The sequence below is a fragment of the Pungitius pungitius genome, chromosome 12, assembly GCF_949316345.1.
Source record: "Pungitius pungitius chromosome 12, fPunPun2.1, whole genome shotgun sequence".
NCBI lineage: Eukaryota > Metazoa > Chordata > Actinopteri > Perciformes > Gasterosteidae > Pungitius > Pungitius pungitius.
In genome coordinates, this window is record NC_084911.1 from 16,652,806 (window position 1) to 16,670,409 (window position 17,604).

The 17,604-nt window shown below is 43.9% G+C and overlaps 1 protein-coding gene across 2 annotated transcripts; it reads left to right on the forward strand.

Annotated features, from left to right (window-relative positions):
- The first annotated feature begins 1,464 nt into the window (after positions 1-1,464).
- rab11fip4a (RAB11 family interacting protein 4 (class II) a) lies at positions 1,465-16,957 on the forward strand. Of its 2 annotated transcripts, XM_037476128.2 has the most exons (15): positions 1,465-1,768; positions 6,466-6,553; positions 6,708-6,793; positions 8,857-9,017; positions 9,233-9,394; positions 10,665-10,799; positions 11,855-11,890; positions 12,019-12,127; positions 12,234-12,337; positions 12,500-12,640; positions 12,963-13,044; positions 13,228-13,365; positions 13,753-13,899; positions 14,316-14,459; positions 14,568-16,957. In XM_037476128.2, exons 1-15 carry the CDS (start codon positions 1,616-1,618, stop codon positions 14,682-14,684), a joined length of 1,803 nt encoding a protein of 600 aa, XP_037332025.2. In that variant the 5' UTR covers positions 1,465-1,615; the 3' UTR covers positions 14,685-16,957. The 2 variants fall into 2 exon arrangements, with proteins under 2 accessions (XP_037332025.2, XP_037332026.1); XM_037476129.2 differs by lacking the exons at positions 1,465-1,768; positions 6,466-6,553; positions 6,708-6,793 and adding an exon at positions 7,202-7,329.
- Positions 16,958-17,604: the final 647 nt, after the last annotated feature.

A 17,604-nucleotide genomic window follows, 5' to 3' on the forward strand; every position in this document is an offset into this window, starting at 1 on the left:
AAACAAGGAGAGCCAGAAGCCTTGTCAAACGGCATGGTGTATTCTTTACTTGTTGTGGGTCAGCTGCCTTTTTCCCCCATCCTGCGTGTTTCCATCTCCCCTTTCCCCTGTGTGTCTATCTATGCTCCACCTGCAAGAGGCGTGGCCTTCCAGGCTGCACACCTTGCAATCACCCCTGACCGCATTTAGACCCGGGCTGCTCACCTCTCCAGCGCCACATCGTTGCGTTCCACTACGTGGCGACGGTGGCGCCATACGACGGCTCGCACGGCCGAGACCACCACAGTTGCTCTATCGATCTGATCTCTGCTCTTCCACTACAGATCCAACTACCCACCTGGTCCTCCCCTGCTGTGCTGCCTGCATCCAAGCAGTCTGATGTCTCCATTTGGACTCCGCCACCGAGTTGCCAGACCAGTGCATTTAATCTGTTCATTATCCACATCCAAGAGCACCTGTGTGCAAAGGATCAAGTCAATCTGTAAAAGTGGGAAAAGAATTCCCCAGAGGGAGAACTTATGGGGGTGCTAGAGAGCACTTTTTTATATGCCCTAATAGCGGGACCCCAAGAATATCTAAATTTTTCACACTTCTAAAGTGCGTGCAAAAATTCAAGAGTTTTTGAATATGATAAAGTGCAACTGAAGTGGTGATATTATAAAAAGTCCTAGAACACAATAGGGCTTCGCCCGACTTTTTGTGTTTAGGTCTGAACCTATAAGACACCTATATAATGACAATAATAAAATAAGGCTATTATCACCAGAATAATATATTGTTAATTCAAGAATTTATATCTCAATTGGGTAAAAATGTGTCCATACATTCATGTTCAGACTTAAGTATTGTAGCAGTGAGTTCTACAATGTCCTCAAAAAGGCAATCGGACAACTGGAGCTGATTCAGAACGCTGCAGCTCAAGTCTTCACTAAGACCCAGCAAGTGGGTCAGATTGCTCCAGTTCTGAGGTATTTATACCGTCCAACAAACAAAGAACTGACTTTAAAATCCTTCTGTTGGTTTATAAAGTACTGAATGGTTTAGGGTCAAAATACCCCTCGGGTCATATGGGACGGGTCTTCTTTCTGTTCCCAGAGTCAGAACCAAACATGGAGAAGCAGCTTCCGTTTTGCTGCTCCACATATCTGGAAGAAACGGCCAGAAATGCATGTCTGTCGAGACTCTCAGTGGCTTCAAATTAAGACTGCTTTTTACTGTTTATTTCAATAACTGCAATGCACCTTTTATTGTATTTTAGGCTTGTTTGTTTTAATGTTCCAATCAATGCTCTTAGTTTTTATTTTACCTTATGTTTTGACGGTTTCATATAAAGCACTTTGAATCGCCACGTTGTTGTGCGCTGTGAACAACAACGTTGCTTCGCAATACGAATTATGAATCAGCAGCTGGCTTGTGACGAAACGCCTCGTGCCTCAGTCGTCAATCCTCGTCCTTTTCCGTAACTTCTCGCGCACATCGAATCAGCGACGCTGCTCGTGTCACAGCAGCAGCAGCAGCAGCAGTCGAGGACGGCGCGAATGATGATGGCGCCCGCCAAAGCTCTTCTATAACAGGAAGAACAAAAAGAAACCAAAGAATCCACCTTCTGCCGACCATGGAAGGACATAATGTTCCTGACCAGGAGCAACTCTTGCAGTTTCTGAGGAGGCTCAAGGAGGTTTTCGACGTGTGCGACGAGGATGCAGACGGCTTCATCCGGGTGGAGCACTTGATGGACCTCGGTCTTCAGTTCGGTCAAGGAGACGAGGTGAGAGGGGCTGAGACCGTGTGACCACGGGCATCAACCGACATGTTTGCAACGTGAATGATGACCGTGTGACGAATCATGGTGCCGCGTGAGCCCCTGGCAGCGTCAGGCCGCCTCTGCGACGTGTTGAAATGTCCCAGGTGTGTTCAAGGTTCAAGGTGTTCGCTCTTAGGGACTCATTGCTAGACACTAGCTAGCAATTCGCATATCTGACCGAAATGACCTAAATAACATCATGCTACCTCTTCATTCTGTTTGTCCGTCTCACGTGTCGTATGCATATTTAAATGGGTCCAGCCATGGTTATATAATAGGATATAGTCATAAAATAAAACATATTTTAAAACCAGAAAGGCAAAGTGAAAGCGCGTTTCACAGATGCTCACCAAGCCTACTAATAGATTACTATTTTCTAAAGAGTCAGGACAAATATCTCAGCGAAAAAACATTCAAGCTGCGGTATTTCTGTTAGAAATGTTGTGTACATTGCAATGTTCATTTTACATTGCTTTTGGTCTTTTTAGGGCATATATTGGTGATGCCTACTCTCCCCTGATGTACCTTGTGTCATCAAACTGTGATCCAGCACATCTCCACTACAGAAAACACCTCAGTGGCTAATATAGGATCATTAACTCGATTATTGGTGTTCACGCTTCGTAATCAATAACGAGATTCTCTCGGGTGTTATCAATTTCTGTGCAAAAATCATTCAACAATAGTCCCGTTTATGTGGTGCTGTTCATCACTTCTACCCTCGGCCATTGTGTGCAATTTTGCAAATCAATACAAAAAAATCATGCTAAATGGCAATATTTTATATTTATATAATCTGTATTATTGGATCAACCCTCAATAAACTTGACATGATAATTGCAGTTTGGTTACACCACCAATAACAGTTTATTGATTAATTTTCAACAAGATGTACTCTGACATGATTATTGTTGATATTAAGATTCAGTTGGAGGAAATCTGTGTACAGTGAAGCAGCCAGCTGCATAGACTGTGTAAATGGGCTTTTTATATTGTCTGTGTTCAGCTAAATCTGTCCCAAATAAATGTGAACAACCTGTGGTTTAAAGAGATAAAGAGATCAAGATCAAAATGTTCTCAGTATAATTAAGGGGTGATCCTTGGGAAAGAAAATATATTCTAGCACGGCCACTCTCATCCTCTTAATAATGTGCAGTATTTCCAAAAATCATTTTTTTGTGGGCAATATCTACCCCATTGATGCAAGTTTCGAAGTTATGAGCACTGGAGTTACAGTTACATTTCATTCCTCTTGGATTGGTTAATCACAGGCCTGGAGGGCAAAAGCTTTGCGACCAAAAAGAAATGGCATGTTGCAAGATTTAACAGTATTTAGATATTTCTTAGTCTCCTACTAGGATCATCATCTTGTGATACCATTAGATTCCTCTGACCACCCTACGTGGCTTTGTGTAGTTTATGCTCTGTCCTCCCACGTCAACTTAGATCAACACATAGTTGATCAACTTCTATGGTTAATGTTGTGAGCAGGTGCAGGAAGGTTCATGTGCGGAGCCAGACGTTATAAACAGAGAACAATTTATTTCTCCTTTCATAGCAACTATGTATTCTCTATTCTATACTCTTTAACACATTTGATAATAGAACATCTTAGACTCTGCAGATCATTTAGGAAAAACATGATAGTTGCCAGGACAACAAATAAAGTCGACATCTTATTTTGTATCTAATTATTCTCCAACCGTCTTCATCTTTCTGAAAACAAAACATAAGAAAGGATGAGAATTATAACTATTGACTACATGTCCGTGACTTTAATAGGTAGGGTGGTCATTTGGTGTAACTAGCATTGCTAATCTTAAAAAAGTTCTCCTTCATTCATTTGCAGGTCCAGCCAGGGAGATTGAGGTGAAATGACACAATGTTGAAGGTTCACTCGAACCTAAAATGATATTACGTTCGCATATATCAGTGCCACAAGTACTCCAGATATCTAAATGTTGGATCTGATGTGCCCTTTTCGGGGCTGGCAGGGGGGCAGGAGGCAATGACAGTGTGATGGGTTCAGGACCACGGAGAGCGCACCGCCGGCCAGCAGTTAAACAGGGGGCAGGATTCGCATTCGCTTATTCCATGATTCTGCAGCTTCTAATCTACCATCTTACAATATTGTCAAGTGGATTTTAATAATATATATTTTAATTTGTTGAAAAGTTGTGGCTGGCTGGTGTGTTTGGACGGATGGCTAAAGATTGTTTCAATGTGTCGGTATGCCAACACGCTTGTTTTCAATCATTTCAGCATGCTATAAAAATTCAACCTGCCGAGATGTGGTTGAAATAAGGTTATTTTTAAAGAAGTGCAACTGCAATAACACACAATGGCTCAATAAAACAACCTGAATGTACCTACACAAGCAGGCCTCAAGTTGAGTTTCATACACTTCCAAAAAAACATCCTACCATTGCATGTAAGAATGGCAAATGTGTGAGAAATGCTGTGGGAAGTGGAGGTGTAAAGTTTGTGTCAGAGCATCGTTAATGTAGTTCATGGCAGTTTGAAGGACACGACCACTCAGTACTTCAATAACAGGGTCATACTTGTGTGGGAGTCTCTGTATTTAGTCACTCCAAGTCATTTATACTTGGAACAGAACCAAATGAAACCCGGCGATGAATCGGTAACCTGACTAATAGGAGAAAAGGAAGAGAGTTCAACCCTGGACGCACTGAGTATCACAGATAAACGATATCTAAACTGTGAGAGTAGATTTTCCTTAAAGCTGTCATGGCGGCTGAGCTGAGCACCCCGAACACACTTCTCCTAAAAATAACTCTGAGGTAGCTACCGCTCCATCTTTCTCCCCCCCCCCCCCCCCCCCCCCCCCCCACAGCTCCTCTCATCCCTGTGTTCTTTGTCGCCATGGTGACGAGAGCTTCCCAAGGAGTCTTATGAGTGGATTGGTCGGTTAATAAGTGATGAAACGATCCGCCTGCGAGACGGCGCTCACTGCGCCAGCCCTGCATTTACAATGCTTTCTTTTGGAAAGCAGTAACACATGCACAAGCTCATGTCTCCATTGTGATGAGTGTGTGATTGCTATCAACATTCTGAAAGGCCACCTTGTTACCATGTCTATCTTGCCCCCCCTACTGCTCCTAAACTGCATGAATGCACCCATTACATTACATTAGCCTCCAAATGCAAAAGTGGTTGAAGTACAATGTATTTTATACAAATGTTTATTAAGTGATAGTGAAAAGTGACGTTTTAGATGTATAATCTACAAGGAATTTGTTGACAAAGGCTTCCGCTTGCCAGAGATGAAAGACTCCAGGGCTGTTGGATGTAGCGGCGTTAAGTCTGTGTGATGGTGTGACACAGGTCGTGTGTGTGAGTGTGTGTGTAGGAGATAACATGTGGTAGCTTGTTTAGATCCACAGTACACTTTCCCACCGTAGCTCATTCCAAAACCTGTGTCCAACGTCATTCTTCAGCTGCAGCTACAGTCACACTGTCGCCTCATTCCAACCAAAGGAAATCCACGTCGACTTATCTAGAACAGTTGATGCAGGGAGAGGGAGGCTGGGTGGCGCTCTCAGGAGGGCGCAGTGCCCCAGGGGACATATAGGCAAACACATCTTACTCTATGACACAGAGTAGCACTTGACAGGGCACGCAGAGGGGTGAAGGTCGACGCTCTCTGTGTGTGTGTGCGCTTTCTTCTCTGCCTTTATGGGGAGACGCCGATAAGCTGGTGAGGTGATGGATAATGTGAAAGCAAAGGTTAGCTGAGTGGCTGTAAGCTGGAGTTTAGCTTTGAAGAACGGCTTCAGTTCCACAGCCACAAGGCCCACCAAAGAAGTGGTTGATGCGTGTGTATAGTGATGATCCATCAACTGTTTATGAAGCAGACAAGTCCAGAAGAGCATTAGGGAGAAGATCATGTGTTTACAGTGCAATCCGCTCCTTCCTTGACCCAAATAAGATTGTTCCACTCATGTGAGAGAATCTATACCTATACCTATCACTGCAGGAGTACAGAGTGGCTTTATGTGTTGTGATTTATGTTTGTGTTGTGAAGTACTGAGTGGATATTGTGATTTAGTGCAGAAGTAGAACTCTTTATTTTCTTTGCGTGGTTCTGTGATGAGCTGCGCGTCCGGCTCGGATGATTTGTGCTCTACTACAAAAACCGGATTCCTCATGAATTCTGATTAGATGCATCTTATACAAAAAGATCATGTGTTTATTGCAATCGGTTTGTCTTATTGCAGAATAAAAACTCACAGGTTTTGCATCACAGGGGATTTTTGAATGAAGTACGCGTCGATAGAAGAGGTGACTACGCCACAGCCACGTGACTTACCGTCACCACCGCTAAGCTGAAGGTGCACTAATGGACGAGGGGTCACTTCAAAAAGCGCTGTATTTACTGATTTGTAGCGTCGAGGAAAATGTTAATCGCAGACCTAAAAAACCCCCAGTAAGAGAAAAACACTGAATTTGAGGGAACTGATATTCTGATTAATTTCCCGCAGCACCCTAATGAAATATCCAGTCTTTTAAATGTCAGTGAGCCTGCAGAAAATACATGAGTAAATACAACAATGAAAGCGAGATAGATTCACTAGAGTCTATTTGATGTGCGGTAAAAACTGGAGTTGCAGCCCTCCACTGACGCACCTCTGTCTTCACAGGTGAAGAAGTTGACCAGGTACCTGGATCCTAACGCTCACGGGAAGATCAACTTCAAGGACTTTTGCCACGGAGTGTTCGCCATCAAAGGTGAGAAACGCACATGAGGGCGAGGCCCTGACTTCTCATGGAGCGCTTAGTGTCCCCCCGTATGTGTAACTCCTCCTTAAACTGTAGACGACCTCCCCCCCCCCCCCCCCTCCTTTCTGTTTCTTCTCCTCTTAACCTTCCTGCTCACTTGCAGGTTGTGAGGAGATCCTGAAGATGGCTGTGGGTCCTCGCAGCGTTACCTCCAACCAGTCTGTGACGGACAATGGATACATTTACCAGGTACAGCAAAGCTTCCAGCCTCAGGGCCGGGCATGCTTCTCCTCCCCGGTTGGAGGTGTAGGGTGAAGGGTTGGGCCACTGATGAAGCCTTGGTATTTGGTATAAAATGTAAAGCAACACGGCTCCGTTTAAAGGCCTTAGTAGTCTCTCAATAGAAACTTTGTGAATGGACTCAAGTATTTATTTTTATGTCGGCTCCAGGAAAAAAAAAAAAAACATTATTATTTATATCTATTTAGTAAGATATTTTAACATGCAGTACATCAATAGTTGCTATGTGTTGTTCTCGCTCCCAGAGATTATCCCAACTGAACAGTTGCTTAGCAACAAAAGAGGGAGCGAGAGAGGTGAGCGAGAGAGGGAGTGAGAGAGGGAGGGGGAGGGCGGGCGATAGACGTATGGAGGTGTGGCTTTGTCCCAGCTAAAGCAGGGGTGCCTTTTCAAACAGACTGAGCTGCAGTGAGACATGTGTGTGGGAGCCTTCCAGCCTCAGGAATACTGTGGATTCTGATTCCACCTCCACGATGTCAGCTACCGTATGTTTATTGGACCGCACACACAAACCTGCACCTTACTTTATGCATGAGAAGAGCATTAGTGTGATGCTTAATGTCACGTGCTGCCGATGTGTGTTGATCCACTGCAATTTCTTTCGACTAGTTTAACAGAACGCATGTGAAGGGGAGTGGTCTTCTTGCTTTTCTTATGTTCTAGTCGTGTAGGTGAAACGTTGGTGATTGAATGTGTGCGAATAATTGTACTTCTACTGAAGTTCCTGTTCGCTGGAGGTGGACCCACACAGCTGTCTTCACTTGGTTTGGCTGATTAGGTCTCTTCGCAGGTGTGTGACTGCTCTCAGTTCAGGTGCAGCCGGGCGGGACATCTGCCACCTTGGTCCTTATTTATTATGATGGTTGGAGTCACGCTATTGATGCCGGTGGATTTAAGATTTATCACCAAGGAAGTGTCAACACACGCGTCACTAACCGGCACAATGTTGGTCTCGTGGTTCCATTGCTCCATGCGTGGCTTTTCAACACATTGTGATGATCGGGGGAAACAAGGCCACTCCGGGGCAACAGTTAGTTTGTCCAATTCATTTTATTGTAAAGCATTAGACTGTTATGTGAAAGATCAACATTACACCGAACACTTATGTTTCCAAATCGCCACACAAAAACCTTGCTGTATATTTGCTTAATTAAATCTACCAGGTAGTGCTGTGTGTGAGTGTACACAGACGCATACACCACAGTCTAAGTTAAAAACAGGTTTTTGGGTTGTGTATTTGTGTCAGACGGGGTGTGTATCCGCCCTTGCCCCTCTGTTGGGTGAGGCCAGACAGGCGCTTGCATAATGGATGACCCACAGATCAGAGGCACGCGACGTCCCCTCTCTGTTTCGGGTCTTAACGCCGTAGCGTCCCACCGTGTCTGAGTATTTGGTTTGAATTGTCGCCATCTTACTGAGGTGTGAGCCGCTGCTCTAGTCAAGGTTTACGCTTTAATTAAGCCGTAAACATCGATAATCTGTTTGCTCAGTACAGTAAACATAACTCCCCTAATGCTATTTCTAAATTCTGTCTCCAGCAGTTATTAATCTGTTTATTCACAAATAACACATTTTGCCTCAGGGACATTTAAGTAAGTTTTCCATATTTTTAAATATTGTACATTAATCTGTGTTTTCAACAATTTGGGTACATTGATGGAAATAATAGAAGGCGGCTGAGATGGCAATGAGGCTCTTTGCCTGTTGTCTCTCCTCATGTCTTATGGTCCCCTCCTCCACTCGCATCTCAGGTGGGAGGGCCCGAAGACGCGAGGACAGGAGGTGAAGAAAGGAACCACGGCTGTACAAAGGGAAATAAAAATAATTTAAAATGCATGTCTTGAACATCCAGTTCCAAAAACCAGCATCTTAGTTTTTACTGTGATTGGTCAAAATGATGGAGGTTGCCTTCAAACTCAAAGTGTGAATCGCTGAATGACGAAGTGTCTCCGCCTGCCTCCTCTGCGTGCTGTGACTCGGGTCCTCCCCCACGTGTCACTTGTTTTGTGCAGAACGGCGGGGCCAAACTGGGCCCTCCCATCATCATGTGCACGCGCTCCTACCCAGAGAGCGGCGCGTGCGGCGAGGGCGCCACCGACGGGGAGTGTGACATGGACAGCAGCACCGAAAACGGCAACGGCTCCAACTCGTTGGGTCCAAGGCGGCGAGACGGGTACGTCACTGCCCCCCCCACACACCCCTCCTCCTTCACATTCTGTTGACGAGTCACCAGGGAGCAGTGAAGAAGTTTTGGGGAGCTTTTATGTCCATCTGAATATTCAGTTTATGGAATGAGTCAGTAGTTGACGATAAAAGTGTCAAGAATGTTTGTTTTGTTTTCTGGTGGTTTATTCTTCTTGTTGTGTACTTCCTGCCACGCATCCCTAGCCGCCCGATTGGCTCGTCGTCTGCGTCTGCCATCTCCGGGGAGGAGCAATTTGAGGACTACGGCGAAGGGGAGGACGTGGACTTCACTCCCAGCAGTCCTTGCCCCGAAGACGACACTCGAACCAGCGGCTTCTCGGACCTCGGGTCCTCCCTGCCCTCCAGGTGGGTGCTCGGGTCAGAAGCACTCGCCCTGAGTCACAGGACGTGACGGATGGATATGTTCTATATTCTCTATTCTGATTGTGCAGTTATGTAGCATTTTCACAGGAAATGTGTTTTAATAACTTTCTTCGCCACCGCCAGCGACCAAAACATAACTTTATCCTTTACACCAAATTTCCTCTATACTTTAAATATCATCTATACACAGCAAAATGGACAGACTCAAATGAACACTATTGGAGTTGATTTTAACACTTTTAAAGTGTCCCATTAGCGACCACACTCCACAGTGTCAATCTAACACTTTTTAAAGTGTTGCCATTTTAACACTGTTAGAGGGTTAATATGAAACTCTTATACAGTTAAAATGTATCAATACTCAAGTTTTTTAACACCAGTGGGTAGTGAGTTATATTGACTCTGTGAGATTCAATTTGAACTCTAAGCTGGTGTTTATATTGTATACTTGTCAGTGTTAAATCAACACTCAACGAAGTGTTAACAATTTAACTGAATAAGTGTCGAAATAAATCTGCTCAGTGCTGAATGTCTCAACGTCATTTAGCTGATGCTTTTATCAAAAGCAACTTCTTTTTAACACATGGAGTTTACATTTTAGCCCAGGGAGCAGTTCAGGGTTAGGAGTATTGCTCAGGGACACTATGACATGGAACATGGGTAAACCAGGGTTCAAACCAACAACCCTGTGGTTCCTGGAGCACCGTCACCAATCCATGTGACACATTACATGGAGTTAAGCCTGATACCAAGAAGTGTGACACTGTACAGTTACATTTAAATCCTATCAAAGAGTTCATTTAACTACTAAGTGTTGCACATGAATCTGATCTTCACACTGGATGATGACTCCAGCTCTTTCGTACAATTGACTCTGTAAGAGTTGAATATTTTTGCAGTGTGATTTCAACTGTGCACTTCAACACTTCTGCCACTGGAAAATTAACTCTAAGAATTTTGCTGTGTAAGGGTTATTTACAAGACACAATTCAAATGAAGAGGAAATAAGAGCTAGTCATAATGTCATTAATTCCTCATGTCTAGTTAATGTTGAGTTGCGATGAAGTCAATATTTCAGTATATGTGCTTATTCTAAAGTTGACATTTTATGCTAAATATGTTAATGTTGACTTTATTCTAGAAAGCAACATTAATTTGTTTCTTGGAATTTGAACCAAATATCTGTACGGATCGTCGTAGACACGCGTCCTCTGACTAGCTGACTTCATCGGGCTGTTCTTTGTATTTGCAGCGCTGGACAGACTCCTCAGAAGATGCGGCAGCTGTACAACAGCGATCTGCTGGACATCTACTGCTCCCAGTGCTGCAAGAAGGTGAACCTGCTCAACGACCTGGAGGCTCGACTCCGAAACCTCAAGGCCAACAGGTAAAGTGCACATCACACACACACACACACACTTAAGGGACTCGTTTCTTCCTGAAATAGCGAGCAGTCAGAGCGCCGCCACGGCTTCGCTCTGCATCATGCTGCCTGCGCGCACGGTGCAGGATTGCAGGGGAGACATGGATTTGAATGACCTACTAACGTCTGTTCTTAACCTATGTGGATCAGGTCACAGGGTCAAGGAGAATGAATGTAGAGTTAGGAGAAGACAAGTTGTTTATGGAACACGGCTCCACTTTCATTAAGCTACGTAGTTCTGATGTAAAGGGAGACGCGTGTTAGTGCAGTGGCCAAACTACAATTTCCAATTTCTCCTAAGAGGGACTACAAAGGAGCATCTTGGATCCCTTCATGTGTCTACAGTCAGTGAGTCATGCAGACAACATAAAAGACAGAATGATCTCCTTTCGTAAAGGATGGTCCATGCTGAAGGAGTGAAGTAGGGAAGCCTTGAATCTCCTTTCCTTAGCATTAAGAGGATTCGATCAGCTGATCATGGAGGCCATTTACACCACTTCTGGGTCATTTCACTCAGTTAGGAACCTTGCTCCGCAAAATGGACTATTGGAATTCGGCTCTGGCCTCGAGTGCTCGAGCTTTTGCCGACCGTCCACGGCTTGTTGGAAAAAAAGTTACCAGAAGTGAAATGTGTAAGTACTTTTGCTACGTTCAATAGCTGTCTATAATAAATGCTGTTATGGACCCATTTAGTTGATTGTATCTTGCTGTAGGCTGATACTAATTTTAATGGCATTTGTTAAGTGTTCAAAAGCTGAACAGGAACCAGGTGTTAAAAGGGGAACCATACAGATGTTCATCAATTATTTAGTAGTGGGTAAAGAATGACGGTACCATGTCAACATAATTCCTTTTGAAAATATTCTTTTTGATTTATTTATTTAATTTTTTTCAAATTCGATACTTTTAATGTAAAACTAGCTAACAGTGCTTTAATTAATAAATGGAAAGCAGTTATATTTACCTCCTCCCCTTTTCTACTGATCCGACCCCTAAGGAGTGTGTGTGTTGTGTTTCAGCCCCAACAGGAAGATTACCAGCACAGCATTTGGACGGTGAGTGACCCAACCTTCCACCAATAAAGGGTTCCGTATTTTAGCAGATGGATGACTGGAATCCTCTGATGGCACCGTGTGCATGTGCTTATCACTGTGTGATGGGTAGAAATGTGTCCTCGCTGCAGGCAGCTGTTCCAGGCCAACCACAGCGTGTTCGGGTCCAGCCAGGGGAGCAGCACCGAGGATCTGTTCACCGACAGCATCGACTCGTGTGACCTCGACATCACAGAGAAAGTAATTTTGTATTCTATGTCACTTATTATTTATCCCTTTGAGCTTTCTGATTTTAGAATTCAGTCGGCCCAGACGCCCAACTTCAAAATGTGGTCGTGCTCCTCAGGTCAGTTATCTGGAGAAGAAGGTGACGGAGCTGGAGAGCGAGAGTCTGGCCAACGGGGACCTGAAGTCCAAACTCAAACATGAGAACACACAGCTTGTGCACAGGTAGGAAAACACCAGAGAGTTTGACTCAGGGGCTTTATATGATGTAATATTAATCAGGATGTTTCCTTCACTGTAAATACAAATCTGTTTGTTCCTTCATAATGAGCCATTGCGCTCTTCTATGTTGAAGTGTGTGTAAAGTTGTTTTCCTCTGTGCCCCAGGGTGCACGAGCTGGAGGAGCAGGTGAAGGACGCCGAGGCGAGGGCGGACCAGAGTCTAGAGGAGGAGACCAAGAGGCACCGGGAGGCTTTCAACAAGATGGACAGGGAGCGGAACATGGAGATAGACCTGCTCTGTAACAGGTAGTCTCCCACAATGCACCACGTGGAACTCTCAGAAAGCGGCTGACCTTTTGCTCCTGACGGCTTATGTAAGGAACGCTGCACGTGGGGGGGGGGGGTTTCCCAAACTGCAGCACGCTGCTGCAGAGCGAAGTGACAAAGCACGCGGTAGTGTTTGCAGCCCTTAGAGACTGTGCTCTTCTTTGTTCTGTTTTCTTTGTGAAAGGACCATTACTCACTTATTGCTTTTACATTGACCAAGCCAGGAGGCAAATTCCATTCCCTATATACAACCCCTAAGAAATGCTAAAGTGGTTTAATGTGTGTGTGTGTGTGTGTGCAGGGTACAGCTGTTGGAAGAAGAGAATGGAGAGATGAAGTTGAGTGTGTGCAGACTCAAGTCGCAGACGGAGAAACTAGACCAGGTGAGGGATTCACAACTTAGTGACTTCAATTGACTTTGTTACGACTCTGGTATTGTGTTTTTTGGTTTGTTGTGGCCGTCATTATGATTACCGCTTTGAATAAAGAGTAGCAGAGGGTTAAATTTGCCTTCCGTGTATCGACGACGACCCCCCCCCCCCCCCCCCTCTTTCTTTTCTCCGCAGGAGAAGCAGAGGATGACGGACAAGCTGGAGGACACCGGTCTGAGGCTCAAAGACGAGATGGACCTCTACCGAAAGATAATGGACAAGCTCTGGCAAAACCGCCACGAGTTTCAGAAGGAAAAAGAGGCCATGCAGGAGGTGAGGCCCTCTAGATCCCACAGAGGTCTCGTGGAACTTGTCAAAGGGCGAGGGTGGTCTTGGACATACCAATTAAACGTCTGTTACATTCAAAATCCAGCGTCTGGCGGCTCCGTGTTCCCCAAGTCCTACCCAGCACATTTTTCTGCCCTTCATCAGTCGCAGTTTTTTTTATTTTTTTTATTTGAAGCATTTGCAAAACCTTTCCTCCGAGGTCATCTCTCCTCCTTAGCCCATCCTCCGATAGCTCCCCCCACTCTCTCAGCTGCTGCCCCGTTGCTTCTGTCACAGAAAATGCTGTTACTGTCATTGCCAGAGATGGAGGAGGCAACGGTTTCTCTCTGCAGGATTGAAGGAGGTTATTTTTAATTGCCTCTTTCCATGCAGTTGATCGAGGATCTCCGGCGGGAGCTGGAGTATCTGCAGCTGTTTAAGCTGGAGATGGAGCATCCAGGACAGGGCAAGGGGCTCTCTGACTTGAACGCCAGGACCAGAGAGATTGAAATGGAACACGAAGTCAAGAGACTGAAACAGGTTTACACACACACACACACAACCCTGTTCTCCTCACTGTTTATTCCCAATAGACCATGACAACCAATAGAGTTCCTGTCCAGCATGACGTGAGAAATATGATAAATATATTGGCATGAAAGTAGAAAAACTGGTCACACACAGAGGAACGCACTCTTCACTTTTATTTATTTGGGTATTCGATATCAAATTTCTCACAGAAAGTCAGTAGTAATCTGGGTACTGAGATAGAAACATTGCATATTGATTATTTTACTTTGCCACCCCACCCCCCTCCCCACCCAGAGAGTATACAGACAACCGAAGAAAAATCCCAAACACAAGTAGATGTGTTCTTTAGCTTTGTTTCTGTCTTGCACAGTCCGAGCTCTCATCCACAATCTGCCCCCCCCCCCCCCCCCCCCCTCCCCCTTTAGGAGAACCACAAGCTGCGGGATCAGAACGACGACCTGAACGCTCAAATTCTCAGTCTGAGCTTGTACGAGGCCAAGAACCTGTTTGCGTGTCACACCAAGGCCCAGTGCCTGGCAGCGGAGATCGACAACGCCTCTCGGGACGAGGTCAGCACGCTACTGCTAGATGCGTGTCATGTGATGCTGATGTCTGTTACCCCCACTCCACTAATGCCCCCCCCCCCCCCTCTCTCTCTCTCGCTCTCTTTCTCTCAGCTGGTCGACGCTCTGAAAGAGCAGGAGGAGATCAACCTGCGTCTAAGGCAGTACATGGACAAAATAATACTGGCCATCCTCGACCACAACCCCTCCATCCTGGAGATCAAGAGTTAAACGGACCCCCCCCCCCCCCTCACACACACACACACACACACGCACACACACACGTTTGCTTGTGTTTCTGATATATTAGCTTGTACCTTAAAGTTATAATCCTTTTATGATTTTAGCCAAAGACACCGATCCGATAAAGCGGCAGCATGTGCGAGTACACGCCGCACGATGGTAGCCATCAGGCAGCAGTGGAACATGCCCATTTGCAGTAACGCCATATTACATGCTGTGTGTTTTCCCGTCAATCACCCGCTCGCGTGAGTGCAATTTGAATCCAGCGAGAGAATGGACCCACGATAGAGAGAAATAAAAAAAAAAATGCTGAATGTAAATAGATGAAATGGTAATTGGTGGGAATTATCAAACTGGATTTCATGGAGGTCTGAGGGATTACAACTATGAACTAGAGCCCAGATTATGAATGTCCTAAATGTTCTCACTGCTTATAACTGACCACACACACACACACACACGTATATGTATGTATGTATTTATATATATATATATCTACACCACCACAGGAGCAGCAGCAGCAGGTGGTCTTCATGTCCACTAGACTACGCTTATTTATGATGCAGTCTGTTGATCACTGTAGAACTGCTGTGCCATGCATAGTCTGTCTGCAACGTTTTATAGTTAGATATTTGAAACTACTTAAATGCAGAGACGTTAAAATATTTAGTAACATGCAAACCCCTACTTTGGTGTCCACTCTGTTGTAGAGGCAGTATGAACTGGGCCAGGTTTAAGAGTGAGGCCATAAAACCATGCGAGTTGTAAAGGGGTTATGCATGTGTGCCAAAGCAGTCTGTAAAGTTTTAAATTCAGAAGGTGTTTTTTTACCATATTTCAACCCTCATTGCAGATGGTGTGAATATCAACTAGTGGAGACTTGAAATGATTAGAAAATTTGAATTGGACGGCTTGGTAAACATTTAGGGAATTGGCCTGGTTTTGCTTTCTTAAAAATTCTGAAATACACCTCCAAGTCTCCGTCATTAAGAGGATGTGTGTAGTTTGTTTAGTCTGTACACAAAAATAAATGTAAAACTAAGTTGTATTTCTAGAGGGAGTTATGTTTTGCTTATGTTGAAAAAACAAACAAATAAAAGCTGTGTGAATTTGTCAAAATGAAGAAGCATTTGTGTTAACTGGCCACAACATGCATGAACTGAGGTGGGTTCTTCTAGTCTAAACACAACTGATGTCACGCAACGCAAATATGCTGTAACCTTTATCAGATTGATTCAAAGTTGCCAGTAAGTCATTGAGCCTTATGAGGGACTGTTCAGTGCTGTTTCTGTAGACCAATATGCATGAAGGTAATCAAAGGTGCTAAGAGACAACATCATCTGCCAGTTTTCATGGACCGAAATGGTTGAAGGGTGTCGTGCAGAAAAAAAGACCTCTTACTAATTGCAACAAAATGATTACTATGATGTGCATATATGAAGCTAGAATTTGTTTATTAAAATTAACCCACAGGCCACCTTTCATATACTGCTTACTGCAGCCTCCATCATTTCTGTATTCATTAGGGTTATTTCACACCACTAATAGAAATACTGTATGAATACTGTGTACTTTGCAGTGTTCTCCAGAGAAGAGAAAAGCATTGTCTACCTACTGATTTAAAACGGGAATCTGCCTTCTGTGGGAATTAGTAAAACCACTTTGTTCTACCTATGCTGTAAAATTAGCCTCACTAAATAATGTCACCTAAATGTAGAACTTAAATCTCATTTCACACATTCGTGTTACACCCAGTGTGACCTGGAGCTGTTTGGTAAGCTCTTGATTTAGATTTGCTCCATTGCACAAATTGTTCAAATATGCATTTTTGTTGTTATTAATTTGCTTGTTCTTTCACAGGTTTGCGTGCGTTTTCATACGAGGTATGAAACCAGTTCTTATTTAAGGGGTACAATTATGTTCATTGTTTTTCTTTGTGATTGTTTTTTTTTTTGTATATTGCCATTTTGACTAAGACCCAGTATTTGTGTTTCATACATTGTAAATGTTGTACAGAATGTAGTTACTATTTACGTCATTTCGCTTATTGAGACACACATAAAGTGTTGTAGATTATATTATGTCAAGTCAATCAGATATAGCAAGTGTCACAGCCAAAATATTAAACTGGAAAGAAAAAAAAATCAGGAGTTCACATCTCACTTGTGTTCACTTTGTCCTCTTTGACTTGTGTATGGCACTATGGGGTAACCATGTTGTAGAAAGTAGATGTGTAAATAAATCCATTGGCTTTGGCATGATGAAGTCGGCCCTTGTAGTTTGTTGCCTCTGAGCTCCGTGGTTCTTTTACTGCTGCACACAACGGCAGTGTCTTCTTCACCTGTCTAGTTTAGAGGAAAAGTATATAGGCATAATGTTACTTGGCATGTCACAGATTTTTTTTACAGGGTGGGCTACTATAGATAATGGCAAATAAGAAAAAAAAGTCAATAACTCAGTACAAAATCTTAATTTTTTTAATAGATTTTTTCCATGTGTTAACATACTGCTTTCAAAACAGATGAAATTCAAATTTCAAACATATCTGTAGTAATTATTTAGAAATATAAAAAATCTCAGTCACCCCGGGTGTCCTGCTTTAGTCTCATTGCCATGTTTCAGATAAAGGTGATGGCTTGGAACTGATTTGGTTTGGAAATAAGGATCACAGACGGGTTGGTGGGGAAGGAGGGGTGGTATGAGGGAGAGTGTGGAGGACAATGGAAAGGAAGACTATCTGATGAAATAAATGTTGTGAAACAGGGTCTCACTTTGAGAGAGAGGCCGGTCTGAGGGTCCAGCTAAATTTGCACCGCTCAACAGCTACGTCAATAGTACAAATGTTTCCGACAAAACAATAGGTGAGATTATACATTACAGTAAGTAGACCAGTGAGTAGCTGGAGGAT

Excerpts from the sequence above, each read along its gene's own strand:
- rab11fip4a (XM_037476128.2), top strand. The coding sequence starts at position 1,616 with ATGGAAGGACATAATGTTCCTGACCAGGAGCAACTCTTGCAGTTTCTG. Across the intron at positions 12,338-12,499 it reads AACACACAGCTTGTGCACAG|GGTGCACGAGCTGGAGGAGC; the intron begins GTAGGAAAACAC and ends TCTGTGCCCCAG. Across the intron at positions 13,900-14,315 it reads AAGTCAAGAGACTGAAACAG|GAGAACCACAAGCTGCGGGA; the intron begins GTTTACACACAC and ends CTCCCCCTTTAG.